At 45.6% G+C, this 18,757-nt stretch overlaps 1 protein-coding gene across 2 annotated transcripts in view; it reads left to right on the forward strand.

Moving 5' to 3' along the window:
• The window catches only part of LIAS (lipoic acid synthetase), a 37,569-nt gene that overhangs the window by 5,888 nt on the left and 12,924 nt on the right, over positions 1 to 18,757 (forward strand). The window contains exons 3-7 of one of the 2 annotated variants that reach the window (XM_056556913.1): positions 909 to 1,002; positions 2,834 to 2,914; positions 3,038 to 3,194; positions 4,824 to 4,881; positions 6,804 to 6,932. In XM_056556913.1, the coding sequence (XP_056412888.1) occupies positions 909 to 1,002; positions 2,834 to 2,914; positions 3,038 to 3,194; positions 4,824 to 4,881; positions 6,804 to 6,932 (519 nt within the window). The remainder of the gene's footprint in view (positions 1 to 908; positions 1,003 to 2,833; positions 2,915 to 3,037; positions 3,195 to 4,823; positions 4,882 to 6,803; positions 6,933 to 18,757) is intronic. The other variant, XM_056556922.1, reaches the window with a different exon arrangement.

Below are 18,757 nucleotides of genomic sequence, written 5' to 3' on the forward strand. Positions count from 1 at the left end.
AGAGTTATGATTTTTAGAAGGCGAGGAGGAAAAAATGAAAACGTAAAAATTAAATTGTCTGAGTCCTTAAGGCCAAAATGGGCTGAGTCCTTAAGGGGTTAAAGGATATCTGTCAACTGCAATTTACATTCCAAATTGTAGACACTATTAAATAGCTGTTAGTGCAAGGAAACACATGATACCTGTCCTATATCTGTCTGTGCTTCCATAATGAGAAGAAAAATGCTTTTACTCTCCAACCAAGTGTCAAATAGGCTTTCCCAAGACCTGAAGTTCTGAACACCTCCTCACTCCCTCCCATCCCTCATCTGGAAGCCGAGCCCTGTTCCTGTGCTGTGCATACAAATTGTGCTCGGCCCTCAGCACTGCATGGGGCTTAGCTTTCGGTACAGGAGAATAATATCATTTTTCTACATTATGGAAGCACAGATAGATAAATGAGGAATCATGCGTCTCCTTGCCCTAACAGCTATATAACAGTGACAGCCAGCAGTTTGGAACACAAATTGCAGCGGACAGATTCTCTTTAACAACCTGGACCCCAGACAATGTATTTAATTCACAATGCATTCACTAGACTGTATACAGTTGTTTCAAGCTCTCAGTATTGGCTCTGTACAGGTTTTCCAACCAATGGGTGGAAACAAAAATAATTCAATGAATTGTCTGCAAATCTGGATGGAGAAGAATGCATGACAGATAGTATACTTCCGATATAATCTGCTTCCAGAGGTGTACAGATTTTTTTCCAAAGCATATGAATAGGGCTTTCTTTGTTCTGTGCTGTTGCTGCAGATTCCTGGGGGGAATCCATGCTAACAAGGCATGAACAAGGCCTGATAGAACTAGGTATCTAAAGTATAACTCTTTTTGTATAACTTGTTATGCACTTTTTATCTCCTTTTCAGATTAAGGCTTCCCCCTTGGGCAAAGACAGAGATTCCAATGGGAAAAAAATACAATGAATTGAAAAACACATTAAGAAGCCTGAATCTTCACACAGTAAGTATAAAGCTATAGGATACTACCCTCCTTAAATTAAAAAGAGAAAACATAAGGGATGCAACCTGGTCAGAATTTGGGGAAGGTTTATTCGGTACACCTGTTCAATTGCTTGTTAACACAAATCAGCCAATGACATGACTGCACCTCTATGCATTTAGGCATGTAGATGTGATCAAGACAATTTCCTAAAGTTCACACTTAGGATTAGATTGGTGGAGAAAGGGAATTTAAGTAAGTGTCTGGAATGGTTGTTGGTGCCAGGCAGGCTGGTCTGCGTATTTTAGAAAATGCTGATCTACTGGGATTTTCACGTATTCACATCGGTAGGGTGTACAGAGAACGGTCTGAAAATATCCATCAATTGTGTGGACAAAAATGCCTTAAGAAAAAATGTGTTAAGAACAGGAAACTGAGGCTATGATTTGCAGAGGCTCACCAAAATTGGGCAAGGGAAGACTGGAAGAATTATGCATGTAGAAGTGAAATTGTGGCACTCACCATTTCCTATTGTTCATAAAAACAGGACAGAATAGGATGTGAGCAGAGGTTGGAGCGACACATGTTTCACGCCGCCTTGCGCTTTGTCAATCTACAGCCAGCAGTAGGAAGAGAGAGGGATAAAAACATTCAAACCTGATGTAAGAGCAATGCAAATGAGTAAGGTGCGTAAATAAATAGCAGCTGCACATAATAAACATAGTCAAAAGAGGACAAGAGAAGAAAAAAACTAAAAACTATAATAAGGAAGAAAAAAATAAAATGAAAGAGCAAAATACAAAAAGAAGAAAGAAGTGAAATATTATTACAGAAACACACTTAGATGATTACGATTATTAAGTCCCAGCGCAAAGTTCTATGTTGATCAATCCCTGGAGTGTTTGTTTTGACTATTTGGATCCCAGCAAATTTCAGTACTGCAGTATTACCTGCATGCGCCTCTTGAACATGTTCTATTGGTCACACAGATCCTACACCAGTCTCAATGGATCTCATGTGTTCCCGAAAGCAATTCTTCCTCTTTGTATGTACTTATGAGGATTTGCCTATTCCATTGCTCAATGTGTCATGGTGATGCAGTGCCAGATGACTTCTTTTGATTTAATTATCTAAAGACTGGAAGAATGTTGCCTGATCTGATTAGTCTCGATTCCAGTGGCGACATTCAGATGGCAGGGTCAAAATTTGGAGTAAAAAACATGTAAGCATGGATCCATCCTGCCTTCTATCATCATTTCAGGCTGGTGGTGGTGGGGTAATGGTTCTTGGCACACTTTTGGGACCTTAGTACCAGTTGAGCATTGTTTAAATGCTGGAGCCTAACAGAGTATTGTTGCTGACTATATCGCTCCCTTTATGACCAGTGTACTCATCTTCTGATGGCTACTTCCAGCAGGATAATGCTCCATGTCACAAAATTCACATCATCTCAAACTGGTTTCTTGAACAATACAATGAGTTCACTGTACTCCAATGGCCTCCACCGTCACCAGATCTCAATCCAATAGATCACCTCTGAGAGGTGGTGGAATAGCAGATTCACATTATGGATGTGCAACCAACAATTCTGCAGCAACTGTGTGATGCCATCATGACCATATGAACCAAAATCTCTGAGGAAGGTTTCCAGCACCTTATAAAATATACAGTATGGCACAGAGAATGAACACCATTCTAAAGGCAAAAGGGGGTCCAACCCAGTACTAGTAAGGTGTAGTAATTGGCCAGTGAGTGTATGTCTAGTTACAAAATTATAAACAATGTTCTTTAGCCTTTACTTTTATAATAAATCTCCATATGTGTCTGTAAATGATTATCTTTGTTGAGTTAGGTATGTGAAGAAGCTCGATGTCCCAACATTGGAGAGTGCTGGGGTGGTGGAGAATATGGAACGGCTACTGCAACGATCATGGTAAGTAACAGTACATAAGTAGTGCCACATCTATAGCCTTCAGACTGCCATCTTAGATGTAGGCGTTTTCTCTGATATCTAAGTCTGTAGTAATTACACAATTTTATTCTGTTTTATTCTCAGTTAATGGGAGACACTTGTACCAGGGGCTGCCGCTTTTGTTCAGTAAAAACAGCTAAAAAACCTCCCCCTCTAGATCCAGATGAGCCATACAATACAGCTAAAGCCATAGCAGATTGGGGACTGGACTACGTGGTCCTGACTTCTGTGGACAGAGATGGTTGGTATGGGCCATGTTACTATACTGCATGTCGGCTGCATTCACATTCTTAATGTGAATAAATCTATATTCTCAGTACCAGTTCTGTGTTGCTTAGATGTACCTGTGTGCTAGTGATGTGTTTGTTTGTTTTTTGAAGATTTAAAGTGTACCTGTCGTCAACAAAAACTTTATATAATGTAGATAATACCATTATATGTATATTTGTAAAATACATTGGTTACAAAATGTGTATATTTTTGGGTGAAAATTGGCTGTCCCTGCAGCTATTGCCTGCGTGTCTCTGAGGAGACCAAATACAGGAAGTGTGAGGGGGACAAGCAGGGCTCCTGGCTTGTCAATCATCCTGCTGTGTGAGCCGTGAGTGTGTCACAGAGCCCTGCTTTTCCTCGGCGCACAGAGCCCCTGCTTGTCCTCGGCGCACAGAGCCCCTGCTTGTCCTCGGCGCACAGAGCCCCTGCTTGTCCTCGGCGCACAGTGCCCCTGCTTGTCCTCGGCGCACAGTGCCCCTGCTTGTCCTCGGCGCACAGTGCCCCTGCTTGTCCTCGGCGCACAGAGCCCCTGCTTGTCCTCGGCGCACAGAGCCCCTGCTTGTCCTCGGCGCACAGAGCCCCTGCTTGTCCTCGGCGCACAGAGCCCCTGCTTGTCCTCGGCGCACAGAGCCCCTGCTTGTCCTCGGCGCACAGAGCCCCTGCTTGTCCTCGGCGCACAGAGCCCCTGCTTGTCCTCGGCGCACAGAGCCCCTGCTTGTCCTCGGCGCACAGAGCCCCTGCTTGTCCTCGGCGCACAGAGCCCCTGCTTGTCCTCGGCGCACAGAGCCCCTGCTTGTCCTCGGCGCACAGAGCCCCTGCTTGTCCTCGGCGCACAGAGCCCCTGCTTGTCCTCGGCGCACAGAGCCCCTGCTTGTCCTCGGCGCACAGAGCCCCTGCTTGTCCTCGGCGCACAGAGCCCCTGCTTGTCCTCGGCGCACAGAGCCCTGCTTGTCCTCGGCGCACAGAGCCCCTTAAAACATACATTACTTTCTTCTATGTTCACACACCTTTTTGGCTTTGTGGATATTTTTCTGTCCATTTATATGAGAAAACAGACATAAAGCAAAAAGCTGTGTCGTTTGTGTTTTTTTTTTTTTTTATTATTATTTTTTTTAGCCGTTTACAGCCGAAAAAAATCCGACTGTACGTTGTGTAAACATGACCTAAGGCTAAGTTCACACACTGTGATTTTTACTGAAAACCAGTAGTGGGCCCAATACACAGAAATATTTGCAAATCCTTCTATTATAGTTTTCTCTGGGCTGGACTCCTCTCTGGTTTGGGCTAAAAATACTGAACAAAATACTATGCGTGAACCAAACCTAGTTTTTCTGATTTCCTATTGATCATCTTCTGCTTTTAATTTATTTTGCCACTAGGTGGAGTATTTCTAGAATTTTTAGTGCAGTAAAATTTCTTACATTCCTTCACCTGTAAAAACATTGCAGCCAATAACTACATTGCAAAACTGCAATAAAACAAATACGATTTTACCATGCAACATAGTAATGCAAAGATATCTAGATGTATTTATAAGTTTTGTCCTGTGTAATTTTTCTCTTTCCGCCTTTTCAGTTTTCATTTTACTCTTGTCTAGATCTTCCAGATGGAGGAGCCGAACACTTTGCAAGAACAGTGTCTCTATTGAAAGAGAGGTACGTTAAGCAATGCTGTGGTTTTCGGCTGCATCATCCTGTAGAAATGTACTCCTGGTTATTCATACAAAATCTTACTATTTGGATGTTTCATAATAAACTGTGCTGTGATCTGCAGCTCCCACAAGTAAAGCCTTGGTTAGATTTCACTTGATACAGGACTGTAAAATTAACAGTCAGGAGCATAAACAGTTCTTATGATCTCACATCTACAATAATCGGCTGTGTTATGTGGTGTTGAGTTTTAACACCTTAAGGACGCCGCCTGTTTTTAGATTTAGCCCAATTTTTGGTCGTAATTCCTCTGACATGCTTTTACTTAGCGATGCGATTCTGAGAAAGTTTTTCCGTGACATATTGTACTTTATATTACTGGTAAATCTTTGTTGATGCAGCATTTTTTGTGGAAAAATTCCAAAATATTATGAAAAATTTCTGGCTTTTTTTTTTTTTTTTTAAGATATTTTTTTAATGACATTCACTGTGTGGTAAAAGTTATGTCATTTTTATTCTGTAGGTCAGTACGATTGTGGCGATACCCAATTTGTATAGCTTTTTTTAGGTTCTTATTTCCTCTTCTCAACAAAATCCTATATTCCCCTTTTTTGTGTTGCTATGTTCTGACAGCCATAACTTTTTTAATTTTTTTTCCAAAGCCATTGTTTGAGGGCTTATTGTTTGCGGAACAAGCTGTACTTTTTATTGGTACCATTTTTGCAATTCATGCTACCTTTTGATCTTTTTTTTATTCGACATTTTGGACCAAAATTTGTGTCTTTTTATTTTTTTATATTTTTTATTTTTGTAGAAATACCTATTATGTATAGGGTATGGCTTTTTTTTTTTTTTTTTTTTGTGGGGGGGGTGATAATATAGGGTTTTAAGGGGCATTTTTTTTTTTGTACACTTAATTTAAAAACTTTTATTTTTTTTATTTTCACTTTTTACATGTTATACTATGCTACAGCACAGTATTACAGTCAGTACTACACTGACTAACATCCTTTGCGATCCAGTCTATGGCTGCACCTCACAGGCTGCCATACTAGGCACATAGTTGGCAATCAGCTGGCCTACTGCTTCCATGGCAACCAACGGGATCCTGTGGGGTCCCCCTGTCAACCCCATAGATTCCGTGGTCAGGACTGATCACTGCATCTATGGGGTTAATGCTGCCAAGACCGATGCAATCCCTGTCTTGGCAGTTGTGTCTGTGATTGACAGCCGGGTTCCGCCGGCCATCTCCTGCAGCGGAGATCCTAGGGCGGAAAGGGGTTAAAGGGGTATTCCAGCTACTTAAAACTTATCTGTAGAGAACTCTGGGATCCCCAAGATCTCTAAAACGGGGCCCTAACACTCCCTGCTGCATGGAGTGGTGAGCCAGAAAGTGCTCCATGCATTATTGGGAGCACTGGAGATACTCAAGCAATGTACTCGGTATCTCCAGCACTTCCATAAACAAGGCATAGAGCGCGTGCTGATCCACCTTCCTCCTATCCTGTGAAAGGGGGTTACATTTTTAAGGGCTGGAATACCCCTTAATAAAGGTTCCACTCGTGCTATACATTTTTGGTATCTAAAATAAGGCTTTTGCCATCAAATAATACTGTCACTATAAACCATTTTTGACATGTTAAAAGCTGAGTTCAGAGCAATTCTCACTCCTGAGATCCTTTGCTATTGTGAGTTATTACCTGGAAAATGGGCAGCATTGCACTCTGCTCCCTGGCCAGTCGAGAGATCTGCACATTTCTGGAATAGACTTCCTCAGCTAATAACTTACAATCGCAGCTGGTCTCAGGAGTGTGACCTGCTGCGATAAGCCACCGATCGACATGTCAAAAGTTGTTTTCAATTACAGTAACCTTCTCAGTAGTATTCTGATCTTCTGTACAAATCCACTTTAATGCCTTTTTTCTCAGGAATTTCAAAATCCTTATTGAATGTCTAACGCCAGATTTCCGTGGTGATAAGAAAGCTATAGAAACCATTGTCCAATCCGGACTTGATGTTTTTGCCCATAATGTGGAGACCGTCCCAGCTCTACAAAGGTAGTATTCCATTTATCCCATTCTTATTTCTTGTAATCACAATCTCTTCGCAAGCATGACATTTACCACCATAGTTTTCTTAAATGGGCACTGTCAGATATCAAATCTTTTTATATGTTCGTTTTCTCGGTTGGCTCCATTGGGGGACACAGAGACCTTGGGTATATGCTGCTGACACTAGGCAACAAAAAGAAAGTCTGCCCCTCCAATAGGGTATACTCCGCCTTCAGACTCTGTGCTAATCAGTTTTGGCTTAGTGTCAGTAGGAGGCAGACACAGATCTGGAGTTCTTCAGACCTGGTCTATGCTTTTTCTTTTATTTTCTAGCTTTTTTCTAGGTTTTTTTTCTCCCTTTTTGTTTCCTTTTTTTCAGGTGGGGGTTGAGGAGCATGGCCCTATCTGGTCCCCTATATGCGATGAAGGAGCACAGGCATAGATTTTGCACTGTTAACCCCTTCTCGCAACCGGCCAGCACTTGGGGTTGTTCCTTGGGTCCGGATCCCCCTATATACCTGCTCATCTCACTGTTTCAGCCCGGCATGATGCAGGCGACACCTTAGCTTACTAAAGTTGCCTCTAGGTGAGTATTCCAGGTGACAGGGTGAGTATTAGGGATCGACTGATTATTGGTTTGGCCAATATTATCGGCCGATAATCACGATACCACCGGACAACCTGGACAACCTCCTGATCAAGGCTCCATCAAGGGTCCAAAATCAGGAGAGTCTCCTTCTCACTCTACAGATCTTGTCCCGTTTCAGCTGGGTGATCAACCTGTTTCAGCTGGGTGATCAACCAGGAAAAGTCTAACCTGACTCCCACCCAGTCCCTGATCTTATTGGGACTCCAGTTCGACACGGCTTTGGCTCCCGATTGACAAGCACCGCTCTCTGTCAGCAGGCGTTCATCTTCTCCATCGTCCTGTTCTAATTTCCATTCGGTTCTGCATGGAAGTCCTGGGTTGGATGGTGGCGGCCATGTAAGTCGCCCCCTTCGCCTAGTTTCATCACCGCCCTCTTCAACTGGCCCTCCTGTCCTGGTGGGACAAGTCTCTGCCTTCCCTCGATCGCAGGATTCTTCTCTAACCCCCCAGGATTCGCCAGTCCCTTCTATGGTGGCTCCAGTCTCCTCTTCTTCGACAGAGATGGTCCATCCTGCCTCTTCACTGGCAGGTCATCACGACTGACGCCAGTCTCAGCGGTTGGGGGAGGGGGGTGGTTGGAGTCTTCTGGGATCAGACAGTCCAGGGCCGTTGGTCCTCTCAGGAAGCTTCTCCCCATCAACATCCTGGAACTCCGGGCGGTTTACCTTTGCCTCCTCCATTGGGAGCAACTTCTCCAGAACCGTCCTGTTTGGGTCCAGTCGGACAACTCTGCGGCTGTTGCGTATGTTAATCGCCAGGGTGGCACTCGCAGCCCCTGTGCGATGTCCGAGGTCTTCAGGATCCTGCTCTGGGCAGAACTCAGACATCTTGGCGATTCACATTCCGGGGGTGGACAATTGGGAGGCAGACTTCCTCAGCTGCTCCTCTGCTGTCCCCGGCGAGTGGTCTCTTCAATAGGAGGTGTTTGCGGAAAACTGCAACCTCTGGGGGACTCCGGACCTAGACCTCTTCGTGTCTCGCCACAACCAGGAAGTTCCTTGATTCGTCGCAAAGTCCCATGATCCTCTGGCTCTGGCCGTGGATGCCTTAGTGATGCCCTGGTCGCACTTCGTCTTCCCTCCTCTTCCTCCCAGGGTCCGGCAAAAGCTCAAAGCGGAGGGCATCTCCACCATTCTCGTGGCTCCGAACTGGCCCAGATGCGCGTAGTACGCTGATGTCGTTTGCCTAGTGGCCAACGTACCACTGCGTAGTTCGTCCCGCCCTGCTCTCTCAGGGTGCCCTTTGCCACCCCAATTTATTGTTGCTACATTTGACGGCGTGGCGGTTGAAACCACTGTTCTAAGGGCAAGGGGTTCTCTCCCCAGGTGATCCGCACAATGATAAGGGCTTATAAGCCTTCTTCTGTGAAGATTTATCACCGTACTTGGTGGTTTTACTTTCGATGGTGTGAGTGTCACCAGTTGTCTTCTCCCTTCCGCGCCTTCTTTCCTTTTTACAGTCTGGACTGGAGCAACACTTGGCTCTCAGTTCTCTTAAGGGTCAGTTGTCGGCTCTCCATTCTCTTTCAGTGCCCTCTGGCGTCCGATCCTCACATCTGCACTTTTCTGCAGGGCGTAGCTCAAACGGCTCCACTGTACAGATCCCCTACTCCTCTGTGGGATCTCTGAATCTGGTTCTCAGAGCATTACAAGGTGGGTGCTCTCTTTGAACCTCTCCGGGACGTTTCTCTTCGTGTCCTTTCCTGGAAAGTGGCCTTCCTCATTGCGGTCACTTCCATCCGGAGAGTTGGCGGCTCTCTCCTACTGTTCCCCCTATTGGTCCTGCACCAGCACAAAGTCATTTTCCGTCTGATCCCCATGTTTTTACCTAAGGTGGTCTCCTCCTCTTTTCACCTGAATAAGGATATAGTCCTCCCGTCCTTCTGCCCTGCTCTGTCCCATCCCAGAGAATGATTGCTTCATTGTCTTGACGTGGTTCGGGCTGTTCGGATCTACCTTTCAGTCACTTCATCTTTCCGTCATTGTGACTCTTTCTTTGAGCTTCCGGAGGGTCAGGGATTTCCTGCTTCGACCATTTTGCGGTGGATCCGTTCTGCCATCTCAGAAGCCTACCGCTGCAAAGGGAAGACTCCACCCTTCCGGGTCTCGGCTCATTCCACTCGATCCGTCTGAGCTTCCTGGGCTCTCCGCAATAGGGCTTCGGACTTGCAAGTTTGTAAGGCGGCCATCTGGTCGTCCTTGCAGACTTTTACAAAATTTTACCAGGTGCACACTTTTGCATCTGCTGACGCCGGCTTGGGTCGCAAGGTGTGGAAGGCGGCTGTGGCCCAGCCTTCCACCTGAGTTGCTTGGGTTCTCTCCCACCCCAGGGACTGCTTTGGTACGTCCCACGGTCCCTGGATCTCCCAATGGAGCCAACCGAGAAAAGTCGATTTTTTTTATTTTTTTTTTAATGCTTACCGTAAAATATTTTTCTCGGGGGGATCCATTGGGGGACACAGCACCCACCCATTTGTTCTGGTGTCCTTGGTTCAGTTGCCTGTCCGGGGCTTGGTTCGGTTGTTTTTTGTCTGTGGTTCCCTCGGACAGTTGCTGTTTTTTTTCTTTTCCTTGTCAGTCCTCTCCTACTGCTTTGGGACTAAACTGATTAGCTCAGAGTCTGTAGGCGGGGTATATCCTGCCAGGAGGGGCCGACTTTCTTTTTTTTGCTTGTGTCAGCCTCCGAGTGGCAGCAGCATATACCCACGGTCTCTTTGTCCCCCAATGGATCCTCCGAGAAAGAGAGATTTTACGGTAAGCATAAAAAGATCTACTTTTTGTAATATACTTCTTTTAAAAAAATTCACATTTTATTAAAGAAAACTGCCTTTGAAAATCCCACCACTAGGGGTCCCCTACTTCCTGGGACACTGAGTCCCACAGTAGCATGGGTGTGTCCAAGGGTCATGGACACTAGATGGCTGATTGACAAGGCTGCAGGAGGAACACAGCCTGTAGCATCACTGCTGTAACACAGGGTTTTACCAAACGTGCCTCCAGATGTTGCAAAACTACCACTCCAAGCATGCCTGGACAGTGAAAGTGGTCTGAGCATGCTAGTAGTTGTAGTTTTGCAAAAGCTGTAAACACACAGCTGAAGGCAACACTGCTGTAAAAAAGTTATTCAAACACCGTACCTCCAACCATTTCAAAACTACAAGTCCCAGCATTACAGGACTGCCTAAAGATGACACACATGAATGACAGGAAGATCTAAGTTATACACTCACCATAATGTCTTTGGTAGAGTACAGGCAATCTCCAATAATCAGTGTGTGTGTGTGTGTGTATACAGCATAAATCCAGAGAGGGAAGGGTTACAGAGCAGGGCTGTCAGGCTCGCTTCCGAGAGCAGTGGGTCAGCAGAGTGAGTGATGGAGGGGGAGGAGTCATCACAGTGCAGGCAAGAGAGGGACATGCCCCCTCCCTTTGACAAGATGGAAAAGACATTGAGCAGCTTTAATATGAATTTTTTTTTGTGAAATATGGGTAATATAGACTTAAAAATTACATGTACATGTTTAGGAAGTAACGTTTTTGGGTTTGGTTTTTTTTGCGGGATGCTTTAAACACTAATAAGAGTATTTTCTTATCTTTTTAGGGGCTTCATTTACAGTGTACACCAGGAGAGCTTCTGATGTACATGTTCACAGCCTTTTATTGTCAGAGGCAAAAACAAAGAGTCCCCCTGACCTCCCTTAGGTTGATGTGCTGAAAAAAAGATTTAATACTATAACAGACTGCACTATTTTATTGACTGTTCAAAGATTTTTGCATTTGACAGCTTCTGTAATAGGCTGTAGTGCAGTGATGTCGGACCTTTTTGAGCCTGAGTGCCCAAACCGTAATCCATGCACATTTTTATCCCCTCAAAGTGCCAGCACAGCAATTAAATCAGAATACTGAGGTTTAAGTTTAGAAAAAAACAACTCATACAGTTGCCATAATTGAAGATTTTAGATTGGCAGCACAGTTCTCCCACATTAGGCTGGCAGTATAAGTCCCCCCAAATTAGGTTGTAGTTCCCCACATTAGGTTGGCAGTATAGTTCCCCCCACATTAGGTGCGGTATAGTTCCCCCACATTAGGTTGTCAGTATAGTTCCCCAACATTAGGTTGTCAGTATAGTTCCCCCACATTAGGTTGGCAGTATAGTTCCCCCACATTAGGTTGGCAGTATAGTTCCCCCACATTAGGTTGGCAGTATAGTTCCCACACATTAGGTTGGCAGTATAGTTCCCCCACATTAGGTGCAGTATAGTTCCCCCTCATTAGGTGCAGTATAGTTCCCCCACAGACATACAACCTTCAGCCATATACAGTTCAGTATATACACTTCAGTGCTCCGTCCACCGCTCCTCTGGTCAGGGGTCACAATCTACTGCTATGGCCTACAGGCCATAGCACTAGGTCCTGAGACCGGAGGAGCAGTGGTCGGAGCACTGAATATGACGTGCAGGTAACGTACCATGCGCGCGTGTCCTCCTCCTCGTTGCTCCGCTCCTCCATGCCAATCGTTGCACGCACAGGACGTCAGTGACATCCCTGTGTGCGCTACCTCCCGGTGGCCCCTGCGTTTTTAAAGTTAACGCGGGGCCGCAGAAAGGTAACTGGGACATCCTTGTGTCCCGAAAGGATCTTTCGGGACACAGGGATGTCCCAAATGTGACGGGGCCCTCTGCAGCCTGCTCAATGGCAGATTCCCCCCCCCCCCCCCCCAGGACCTGCCAGTGAGCAGCCCGTAGGGGCCCCCTGTAGGATGGGGGCCCTGGGCAATTGCCTGGATTGCCCCGCCCTAACGCTGGCCCTGATGGCGAACTATGTCCGCGTGCCCACAGAGGGGGCTTGGCGTGCCACAGGTTCGCCATCAGTGCCTTAGGGTGCACTGGTCACACAACTTTTTACATTTTTTTGATATGCCCATTGGTCCATTAAAAAAGAGTGAATATTAGATAATGGGCAGAATTATATAGTCAGGAGGTGTAAATATTCTGCTGTGGGGCGTATGTGCTTATTACACCCCCCCCCCCCCAGACTATATAATCCCGCCCATTACCCAATATTCACTCCTATTATTAAAATTAAGTTCACGCCCGGCTGACTGAAATATATAATGGGGTGGGGGGGGTAGGGCTGTAGGGCTGCAACGATTAAAATCGATAACGGGATTCATTGTCGAAGAATCCCGTTTTCCAATAATCGCCCGATTCGTTGTCTGCCATCAGTGGCGACAGTGAATGAATGAAGCCGACATGTCTCCACCTCTGCCCTGCTCCTAGTGCAATCAGCGCACCGCCGGGACATGTATAGTCTCTGCTGCTCATCTCCATCGGGTACAGAGATGAGCAGCAGAGAATAGACATGTCCCGGCGGTGTGCTAGGAGCAAGGCAGCAGTGGGGACATGTTGGGCAGCGGCAGCAGGGCCTCCCTTTAGACCGCAGCCCCCACCCTTGTAGACAGCTCACCTACAGCCGTCCTCTGTCGGGGGCTGCCGCTCCGCTGCACAGTTCTCCCGTCCGCATCACATAGCACAACGTGATGCGGACGGGAGAACTGTGCAGCGGAGCGACAGCCCCCAACAGAGGACAGCTGCAGGTGAGCTATCTACAAGGGGGGAGGGGGGCTGCTGTCTAGAGGGGTCTGTAAAAGCAATGGTCTGCAGTCTGCACATACACATGTGTATACACATGTGCTATATAAAAAAAAGAAGAAAAAAAAAAGGAAATTAACTGCTCCCCCAATAAAAATTAGTTCCTATTGCTATACCTTAAAAAGGAAAATAATTTTTTCTTTTACATATTTGATACTGCCGCATGGCTAACTGTCTGCACTATTAAAATATTAGTGAATTATTTAAAAAAAATATTATAGTTCAGACAGTTACCCATGCGCCAGTATCAAATTTACGCTGGTTTCTGTACAGGATCATTAATAATGATCCTGTACAGCAACCGGCGTAAACGTAAAAAAAAAAATATTTAAAAAAATTGCTGTTTGGTCACATCACATGCTAGAAACTTTTAATATGGCCATTGTACATAGTTTTTCAAGTAGAATCAGCTGAACCCCTTTTTTTTGGCTTTTTGACATTTTGTTCAGATTAATCGATAAAATAATCGACAACTAATCGATTATTAAAATAATCGTTAGCTGCAGCCCTAGGGGGATGAAATATATGATGGCAAAGGGGGGAGGGGAGGCTGAAATATATAATTACACAGGGGGGAGGGGGGGCTGAAATATATAATGGCACAGGGGGGTGGGGGGGGGCTGAAATATATGATGGCACAGGGGGAGGGGGGCTGAAATATATAATGGCACAGGGGGGAGGAGGGGCTGAAATATATAATGGCACAGGGAGCATCAGAGAAGGGGGAATATAATGGCACAGGGTGTGATAATGGGGGGGGAATGAACTGGCACAGGATGGTTGCAGCTTTTCTAATGCTGATACTGGTACTACATTGTGCATTGTCGACACGCAACGCGCTGCATGCAATTGGCAGGATAGTCCGCCTGGAGGCTCTCTTACTCTCCTCTCCTCCTGTTCCTACCCTGAGGCGCTTTGTGGCCGCGCATGCTCAACTGGGTGATCTGGCGCTTCATAGGGTGGAGAGGCAGCTGTTGTATGCCAAGCAGCATTTCTATGAGAAAGGTAATAAAGCCCACACTATGTTGGCCAGACGCCTTCGTGATCGTGCTGTTGCCCAATCTCCATCCGCCTTAAAGGATTACTCGGGTGTCTTACACTATCATCCTGCTGACATTTCCCGCCTCTTTGTTGACTATTACTCTAACCTTTATTCTCTCCCTTCCCAACTTCCATCTGACCCGAGGGAGTGTGCCACTGCTCTTGATTCTTATCTGTCCAGATGCGGCTTACCTTCTCTGTCAGAGGCCGATCGTGGAGTTCTAAACGCACCTATTACTGGTAAGGAACTTCTTGAGGTCCTAAAATCCTTCCCGGCAGGTCGCTCCCCGGGCCTGATGGTTTCTCTTATCTCTACTATAAGACCTATTCTTCTGTACTTGTACCTAAACTAGTCCCTCTTTTCAATTCTTTTATGGGGGTGAGGAGATCCCGCAGTCCTTTCTCCATTCGTTAATTACCCTTATACCCAAACCGGGCAAAGATCCCCATGATTGCTCCAGTTACAGGCCTATTGCCCTCCTCAACTCGGAATTAAAGCTTTTTTCTAAAGTCTTAGCAGTAAGGCTCAGCTCCTTTCTTCCCTCCCTCAACCATAAGGATCAGGTCGGGTTCATCCCCTGTTGCCAGGGGGGAGACTACACGAGGAGAGTAGTGGATCTGGTTGACTTGATCAATGGACAGTCTGATCAGGCACTGATTCTTAGCCTAGATGCGGAAAAGGCCTTTGATAGGTTGGGGGTGGCCATTTCTTTTTGTGGCCCTCCAAAATTTTGGAATATCTGGTAAGTTCTTTACTGCACTGTGGGGTCTCTATTCCTCTCCTACTGCTTCTCTTAAACTTCCTCATGTTCCTTCTCCTACTTTTCCTCTCTTCAACGGAACTAGACAGGGCTGCCTGTTGTCCCCCCTGGTGTATGCTTTGTGCATTGAACCTCTTGCTGCTATGATCAGGGGGGATCTGGACATCGCTGGTATCCCTGCGCACGATAGGGAGTTCAAAATTTGCCTATTTGCCGATGATGTTCTCCTTACACTCTCCCGCCCCTTACTTTCTCTTCTCATTCTTTATAGGGTCCTACATGATTATGGTGTTGTATCGGGCTATAAGGTCAACCTCTCTGAATCGGAGGCTCTCCCAATTAACTTCCCTCCCTCTGTCTCTACTCTTCTCCGCTCTAACTACTCCTTTAAATGGTCCACTTCTGCTATCAAGTGCTGATGTCAGTCATGATGGCCAGTACAACTATGGGGGGGCTGGCTGTTCTCGATGTAGCTAAGTACTATTGGGCTGCACACCTGCGCCATCTTGCGGCTTGGTCCTCTTACCATGCCTTTAGCCGCTGGATGGAGCTGGAGAAGCTATGGTTGGCCCCTATCCACCCGAACTCTCTTCTCTGGTCCCTCCCCCTCCTCTCCTGGGTCCTATGGGGAAGATTTATCAAATCCTGTCCAGAGGAAAAGTTACTGAGTTGCCCATAGCAACCAATCAGATCGCTTCTTTCATTTTTAACAAGGCCTGTGAAAAATGAAAGAAGCGATCTGATTGGTTGCTATTGGCAACTCAGCAACTTTTCCTCTGAACAGGTTTTGTAAAATTTTCCCCTATGTCCTTCTCTAGATGTGTTTTGGGGTTATTGCTCTAGGAAGTTAAGCTTAAATTCCCCCTCTTCCCCCTTAAGGTCTTTCATTTACTGTCCTACCTTTCCGGCGGGCATGTCCACCCTTATGGTGCAGGAGTGGGGTTCTCGGGGCCTCTTCTGCTGGGCTAATGTTGTAGATCCCTTGTCTCGCTCCCTTTTACCCTTTGAACAGCTGGGCTCTCGTTCGGATCTCCCCCCTGTCTGAGCGCTTCCACTACCTGCAACTCTGGCATTTTTTGACCTCCACAACTGGTTCTACTGTGGTCTCTCCACCTACTGGATAGGAAAGGTTGTGCCGTGGGGGACCTCAGGCGCGGGGTCTTCTCTCCGACATCTACTCGCTACTCCTTCAGCCCCCTGACGCTATAGCGGTGAGACGCTATATGGGCCGTTGGGAGAAGGCGTATTATTTGGGAGAAGGCAACTAAGGCATCAATCTGCACAGCTTATAAGGAAACCCAGTATAAGATGATCATGGGTTGGTATCACACCCCTGAGCTTTTAAATAGACTAAATCCTACTATCCCTCCTCAATGCTATCATTGTGGGGTGGGTCTGGGTACAGTCTTCCACATTTTCTGGTCCTGTCCTCTTCTGGGTGATTATTGGAAGTTGGTGCAGCGCTTGGTTTTAGGCTCCTTGGGTGTATCTGTCCCTCTAGACCCCCGAATATACCTTTTCTATCTTTCCTATCCTTCCCTCTCTAAGAAACCCTTCAAACTTTTCATGTATATCGCCTTGGCCGCCAAAACCCTTATAGCTAAATTTTGGAAGCAAACTCTTCCTCCCCCCGGTGTTCCTCCTCTCCCCCTTCCCTCACCCCCCCCCCCCCCTCTCCTATTGGTGTTTGTACTGCCCTTTGGGCTCGGTAGATTATTTTTTGTAGAATCGACCTTTAGTTTGTTCATATGCCATAGCGGCTTGTTGTAAGCCCTTTGTATACACCATTCTGTATCTTTGCGGGCATGGCCGTATTGATATAACTGCTTGTCATTTTCTTTGGTTTATGTGTTTGAAAAATTTCAATAAAAATTTCAAGTAAAAAAATAAATAAAAAAATAAAAGCTTAAGAACACATTTTCCCCCATCTTATACACATACTTAGGATCGAGGTCCAAACACAGAAAGTGCATCCTGGAGTGCTGAGGGGAGGGGGGGGGTGTCCAACCAACAGCATGTGGCAGTTAAGTGTGAGAGGAGCTATGATTGGATGAGGCTGGACAGCCCCCCCCCCCCAGCCCTCCAGGCTGCACTTTCTGTGTTTGGACCTTGGTCCTAAGTCTGTGTATAAGATGGGGGGAAATGTGCTCTTGAGCTTTTTTTAAGAACAAATAAAACATAGAAAACGTCATTTTTTTTTTAAAACGTATATTAAAATTTTTTTTTTTATTTACCATAAGGAGTGCAATAGCAAAAATTTATTTTTTATGGGAGTTACCCTTTAACTCTGATCTCCAGTTATACTGGGTGTATGCAGAGGCTAAAAACAGATCTTGTCTCTGTGTTCTGGAATCTTCTATGCAAAACACTTATCCTTAAAAGTACCCCAAAAATGTCAGTAGCTTATAAATCTAAATGCAGTGTGGGTGGTACTATATGGTAACTCTTCAGCCTTATTGATAAAATACTGGAGAGAACAGGAACCATCAGAATCCCAGACATAATGGGGGAGATTTATCAAAACCTGTGCAAAGGAAAAGTTGCCCATAGCAACCAATCAGATCCCTTCTTCAATTTTTGCAGAGGCCTTGTTCAAAATGAAAGAAGCAAGCTGATTGGTTACTATGGGCAACTGGACAACCTTTCCTTTGCACAGGTTTTGATAAATATCTCCCTTTGGGATACTTTGGGTATTAGCCATATAGACACAGGTATATAATATAGTGTTGTAATGTCCCCAGCTTCCCAACCATCATTATAAAGAAACACATATACAAATGTTGGCAGTCACAGCCTTTATTGACTGCAAAGATAGTAGAAAATAAGGTCAGTTATTGTGGAAGAAGGAGACTTTGACCAATCATATAGGGCATGGATGTGGTTAGGGTATTAGTTTTTTTTTTCCTGAATAGCCTTTTACCCATGCAATTGTCCTCAGTCTGAATGATAATAGGATGATAATAATCCGACCATGCAGGACACACAAAGCTAAAATCATTAAAGATCTTGTGAGTTTCAGCTGTGATTTCCAATGGTTGTTCCACAAGGTGCCCAGTTTCTTCAGCATTTGGGTAAATCATAACAGGAGCTGCCGTCATGGAGGCTGGTGGTCTCATCCTTCTGGCTTCCACATCTTTCCAGTTAATGTCTGAAAAAAAAACGATGTCTCCTGATATCACATGTAACTCCTAACCTCTGAAACTGGTCTTTACAAAGCAGTCTACTTATGAGGTTTACTGAGTCTGGAGTCAGGAACCATGGGTAAAATATATCAGATATCGTGTAAACTGAAAGCCGTCCAGTTAGCAAGTTGTATAGGATGACGCCCATGGAATAGTAGTCCATTCCTCTCCCATGTTCCTTGTTCTTTACAAGTTCTGGGGCTGCGCACCTTGGTGTACCTCTGGTCTTCAGGAATACATATCTCGCAGCAAGCCCGAAATCTGTTATTTTGATGTGACCATCTTGGGTTAGAAAAATGTTTGCCGGTTTGAGGTCCCTATGGACAATGTCTTTACTGTGTAAGAACTGTATGCCACAAACCACCGCTGTGATAAATGTTGCTGTTCTGACAACAAGAGGACTGTACCTTAGGATAAAGTCATACAGATCCCCTCTGGTGGCCACCTCCATAACATAGTAGACACTGAGTAGTGATTGGAAGGCTGCCAGGCCATGGATTAAATAAGGGCACTGGTGGGAGAGTTGTAGGACATCACGCTCTATGAAC

Source organism: Hyla sarda, chromosome 1 (assembly GCF_029499605.1).
Source record: "Hyla sarda isolate aHylSar1 chromosome 1, aHylSar1.hap1, whole genome shotgun sequence".
Lineage (NCBI taxonomy): Eukaryota > Metazoa > Chordata > Amphibia > Anura > Hylidae > Hyla > Hyla sarda.